This window comes from Telmatherina bonti (assembly GCF_933228915.1).
Source record: "Telmatherina bonti genome assembly, chromosome: 6".
NCBI lineage: Eukaryota > Metazoa > Chordata > Actinopteri > Atheriniformes > Telmatherinidae > Telmatherina > Telmatherina bonti.
Genome location: NC_136624.1, coordinates 27,390,211 through 27,396,210, shown reverse-complemented (window position 1 = coordinate 27,396,210; position 6,000 = coordinate 27,390,211). Strand labels below are relative to the sequence as shown.

At 39.1% G+C, this 6,000-nt stretch overlaps 1 protein-coding gene across 1 annotated transcript; it reads right to left on the bottom strand.

Moving 5' to 3' along the window:
• Positions 1-2,137: 2,137 nt before the first annotated feature.
• On the bottom strand, positions 2,138-4,744 carry LOC306757448 (uncharacterized protein). The gene is made up of 5 exons (XM_079242497.1): positions 4,584-4,744; positions 3,896-3,970; positions 3,458-3,518; positions 3,129-3,202; positions 2,138-3,030 (listed from the first exon to the last, which is right to left on the bottom strand). Exons 1-5 carry the CDS (start codon positions 4,632-4,634, stop codon positions 2,959-2,961), a joined length of 333 nt encoding a protein of 110 aa, XP_079098623.1. The 5' UTR covers positions 4,635-4,744; the 3' UTR covers positions 2,138-2,958.
• Between the last annotated feature and the right edge of the window lie 1,256 nt (positions 4,745-6,000).

Here is a 6,000-nt window from a genome sequence, read left to right as displayed (position 1 = left end):
CAAAGCCACTTCATTCACTTTTCATTCACACACACAAACATACTGAAGGTTACACGGTCCTATGCTGTCTCTTAGTGTCTGAGCGTGTTGACCTTCACAGCAGTGCTAGTGACGGACACACTGCACATCCTGCCGCACACTGTACAGCACAGTTTCATGTTGTTTTTTTACACTAATCAGCACTGCTCTTCTCAGAGCTAGACAGACAGACAGACAGACATTGGCCACTACTCTAATATGTGTATACATGACCCAGTGTGTTCATACAGTGTGTGTGCCCATGCATTTCTCCTAACTTTTGCGACTGAATGTGTGGCTTTTTTGAATGCCTGAGTGTGTGTAACTGAAAAATGCTGAGTGCAGATGAGCCTAGGCTGTTCGTTCCTGTGTCTTAATTCTTTGCTGTCCAATCTTGCATCATTTTTTCTTGCTTGTTTGTTGGTGTTTAGAATAGCAATATTGATCACTACATGCAAGTTAACCACAGCTTTCCCCCTCTTTTCCTTCCTTTTATCAGTTTCCTAACGTCTGCATGAGCTGCAGTGTAAAACCACATGATAGTGTTTTTGTTTTGGTCATATGGCTAAAAGAATGTCTACCTGCCTGTTTCTCTGAGTTAGCATCAAGCATCACACCTGCAGCAGGATTTTCCGACTTAATGAATGTGCTGCCAGTGACTGCTCACACTTTTTTTTAAAAATTATTCAAGAGCTCTTTCTGCCTAATTTAGCAAAATTATATTTTCTTTGTTCATAGTATAGAAGGGCTTCACACTGTTTACCTTTTAACAGCAGAGATAAACAACACTTTCAACTAAATTTAGTCCAACATGAAACCTAATGTGAAATCTCCAAAGTAACATTTTGGAGCTGGTTACACAATTAAGAGTACAATGGCAGTCATGATAGAGCAATGGCTAACAATATGACACACACTGTAACACATCCTGACAAAATCATACAGAAATGTGTACTGGTGGCTATTTCTATCTTGGGCCCTCACTAAGCCACGTGCAGCCCTGTGAGCTGTCACCCTACTCCTGGCCATTCCTTTGTAATAATGACAGTGATTCTTGTCATTGTCAGGAAGAGGAGAAGTTGAAACTGGGGTGTGAATCAGCATTCAGTCGGAAACCGAACAAAACAGAAGAGCAGCAATCAGAAGACTCATGTGAACTTTGGGTAACCCTGAAGATGGACAACCTTAAAAAGAGAGGGGTGGAAAATAAAGACTGTAGGGGATTCTCAGAGCCAGCAGCAAGTGCTTCTTGACAACATTAGGGCGCATGCTTAAGGTAGTAGGCTTCTGCTCCACTGTGCTCAGCTCATTATCTCAATGTAGTGATGACCTTGCAATTTGTTAGAAAAAAAAAAAAAGGTCTTCACTAGAAGCTAACTTCATTTCTTTTCCATCCTGAGGAAGTCCTCTTCAACAGCAAAGTCATGCATTTTTTACATCTGCTGTGCCATGGCAATTGATCAACCTCAACAGCTGACGTTAGGGCTTTGACTAGAGGTTAACCTTTAGCCTTTATGTGATGGTTCCATTGAGCACCCCAACACCCCGGTGCCTGTGCAGAATGTCAATAATTGCCTACTATTAAAGCCTCCTGGACTGAATGGATGCACGCCATGCTAAACGTTTCCAAGGAAACAGTAACTGTACGGATCATGCTGTTGCTGCTTGCTTGAGGAAGAAGTAAAACACAGTTTTTGTGTTATATGGTATCGCCTGTTGTTCAATATTAGCATTACTGTAAAAGCTGTTTATTCAGGGTTCATTTCAAACTAAAATGATCATTTTACCATTGAGACTCTGGTGTCATTTACTGTTTCTTTAATTTACTGGTAACCATTTCAGTTTAAACCAGCTCTCACATTTAGTGACTTCAGAAATAGCTAAAATTAATAAAACTACACCACATGGGGGAGCCATAACACAAAAAGCAGCAAACCACTTTTTCTGCAATCCCAGCTCCATTACCAAGTGAGTGAAATTATCCCTGCTCCTTCCTGCATCTCAGCCAGCCATTTTCCATGTAAAGAAAAATGGGGTCAAATGACATCATCTACTTATAAAACCATGATTTTTGAAGTACTGACTGTCTTAACATACAAACAGAGCCAACACGCTTAAGTAAAAAGACAAATTTATTTGTTAATCAGAATATACAAAGCAGTAGGTTGAAGTAACCGAATGCCATTCTGGTTCTGAAAAAAGTCTTGTACACAGAACTGGGCTTACCCAACCATAACATAAAACTCATTGAAAATGCAAGAAAAACAAAGTATAAATGGTACAAACTTGCGTGGAATGCATACAGAACAAATGACCAAAGCTTTAAGATTTAAGAGGGGTTAATTAACATTGCAAAATCCTGCCTCCACAGAAAAGGGTCAAACAATCTCTCAGTGGAGGTGCAGGAGAGCCCCTTTATGCATTTGCACCATCTGTTAACATGGCAACCAGGGATTAAAGTAGCAGCTCAACACACAAAAAAATGACGCTTCAACTAAAAATGCTAACAACTGTCCATTATCCCCTGCTTAAAACTTATCTTTGGTCCTTTAAGTGTATCTGAGAGGTCAACATGAGCCTTGGAGGTGAGCAGCTGCCTGTATGTATGGATCATCTGGTCAGCACTGACGATAGAGACTGTGCTTCTAAACATACTGATGTGAAACGTCAAGAAATGAAAACTGATCTCATTGTGTGCATCAATTTGTACATGAAAGAAAAAAAGAAGCTCATTTTAAAGACCAATAAATAACATTTCATAAAAGAAAAAAAAAGCTCATAGGATGCAGGGCCACTCGGTTTCAAGACTCCGGTGCAATGTGATAACATGTGAGCAACCAAAAAGAAATCTCTTTCCAAGTTAAAGAAAGCACAAGCTCTACAACTCGATGTTGACCAGGCTGGTGAGACAGTGCTGCAAACAAGAAGCATGGCAAAGGCCTAAGCCTCAACTTCTGCCTCTTTCGAATCTCCATTTTCCTCTGTCTTCTGCTTTTTTGTCTCCGCATTTTCCTAATGAAAACAGAATGTTTGTCACATATTAGCAAAAATCAGATATTACTAAAAAACAAGGGATTAAAACTATATACTTCAGTGTAATGACAACTCACCTCCTCCTCTTCAGCTGCACGCTTCACAGGCTGTGCATCAGTCTCCTCAGCAGGGGGCGCCTCCTCTGCATTTTCTGCAAGGACAGTTGTGCAGTTCAGAAAGTACAGCCTTTACCTTTCATGTACTTACATCTAGATTCACTTACTCAGGAACTGAAATTTATATGCAAGTGATCACCTAGTTACAAAGGACAAATAGATTTGCTTTTGAAATCTATTAGATAAATTTTAAATGTTAAAAAAATCCATTAATGTTAAATCCAATAAAGAAATTTTATTTAATTTCCCTTTGGAGATTAATAAAGTATTTTTCGTTTCATTTAACACACCTCCATTCTTCTGTTCCTCCTCTGTGGTTTCTTCTTTTTTGTCACTGTGATCAGCACCATTCTGAAAAAAGGAATGATCAGACATGTTAGGTATGTCATGACTAAGAATTAATGTTCACTCTTAAACACATTTAACAGGAAAGCATAATTCAAATAACTATCCCAGAAGCTAACATGTCCTTTGGGGATTCTTCAAAAACAGGCATGTATAGGGAACTCTGATTACCTCCCCAGAGGATTAACTGCCAAGCTGTGAGAAACCACAGTATACAGAAACCAATGGAGACGACCAACTAACATCTGTGCCATTTCACAACCCAAACAAAGCAGAGTGTGCAGGGAGCAGCTGAACAGGAGGGGGAGACGGGTGCAGCGACACCTGCATGATGAGGGCCGCTAAGACAAAAGGCCACGAGGCTGATTTGCGTCTCAACTCACTGTGCCATTGGCAGGTGCGTCTCCGTTGTCGGTCTTCTCCTCCTCCGCTTCAACTTCTTTCTTCTCTTTCAGCTCCTAAATGATAAAAGTTGAGAAAAATGATAAGTCTCAAGAACTACACGTTCGTAAATATTAGATGTAAAAAAAAAAAAGAAAGAAAAATGTTTTAAAAGATAGGAAGATAAATATGAAAGATGCAGTGCCTGTTTTAAAATAAAAAAAAAAAAAAAGGTGAATGTTGAGTGTTTTCATCTCATGCCGCGCAGTGTGCACGCGCTGCGGCTTCCCGCCCACAGCAGCTCCGCTTCACCAGCTGCACTGTTTCTACCGCTTTGTCTGCTCAAAAGGACGTGTTTTGAAAACCTTCTGCATCACATACCAGCAAACTTTCAGATACAACCGGCTGTCGACGTTTAAAATGACAGTTTTATCGCCACACTTGTATGTTTCTTTTTGTAAATGATATTTAAATTCAGTCATTTACATCATACAGTCTAACCCCGTTAAACACTGACTTAAACGAAGTAAGGTTAGCTGAAACCTTTGATAAAACCGTGGAATTACTGCTACCGGTAACCAGACCTAGCTAAACCAGCTGATAACATAAATAAAACAACTCTGAAAAGTTAATGAAATCTTTTAACACGGTTGTTCAACCTGGGAGAAAAAAAGACTGAATGAAACGCACCTTGGCTGTAACCTCTGTGGTGGCGGTTGTGTCAACAGCTGTGTCGGCCATGATTAGTTTTGATAATTAATTTAAATAATTGTTATCCTTTTTAGTTGTTTTTTTTTTTTTTTTTTTTAATTTATTTTTTTTTATAATCTCTCTGTCTTCGTGTGGTTAATCCAAAGACGCTGAGACAAATGATGTCTGCCCTTCTCCGCTTTTCTCTCGAGCTCGTTGAAAATCCACTCCCATTGGATACGAAGACTCGATCCCGCACATGATTGGTCGAGGTGCGCTACTGGGGTATTCCATTGGATAATTGTTTTGTCAATCTCGGTAAATTGTCCCGCCTTCCGAGTATTTCTTCATTGATTGGTTAACTTTATTTAAAGCGCTGCTCTATGACGCTTCAGTCCCTTTCTTCTCTTTGCCGTGCCATCAGTTTGCTTTTGGGTTTTCAGCTGAAATGCGAACAATGGATATAAGTGGCCTCTTGTTGAAGTTATTACACTCTGTCAAAGTCTACAAACGACGGTATATTTTCTCAAATGGACAGACTGAAAAAGCAAAACCACAAGTGACCACGGGCATCCTTTTTCTTAGGGTTATGCTCTGCATAAATGTAGTGTCAAATTACACACAAAACGGAATAATGTGACGGTGCGAAAACCACTCCTCCTTATCATATTTAACTCCTATAACATAATGTGCATTATCCGCCAAATGTGTCTGAATTTTCACTTTTTAAAACAACAAACAATGTAACTTTAATGTAAATGCAAATAATCCTGGTAAAATCAGTCTTGCACAACAGAAGGGCATTTTCATGATAAAGAAATGTCACATATTACAATATTTCATTGACTGAACCTAGTAAAGGATATCAGTCACTCGAGAAATGAATGCCTTTTTGTTGTATACAATTTAATATACAATAAGTTGGACCAGGCAATGAGTGCTGCTTTGTGATTTGTACATGTATCAGAGACAGTAATAAGTAATGAAGTGAGTGTTAACAAGCACACACAGTAGGAGGAATTCGTGATACTGTTAAAGATGACAAACTTTTTTTTCCCATTACATTCCTGTAAAAAAAAGCAAAGTTCAAATATTTAAGTAGGAGAAAATAATACATATTTGAGGTCAAGTCTGTGTTGCACATTGCAAATATTGCAGAGGAATGTGTGGGAGTGGGATTTGATGACAGATGGGAATTATGCATGCTTTGAAGATCATGTGTCTAATAGATATTTGCTAATTAACAGAAGAAAATTACTGAAGAAACCATTAGTTTTGTGCTGTCAAAGCAGACATTTTCCTTCATAAGTTCATTGGGGTTAACTTTCTTCGCTGCCACTGCAGTCACTCGCTCAACTGTTAAACCAAAGGAAGTGGCATCATGCAGGTTTTGGGGGCCTGAACTCTTATTTCAGTC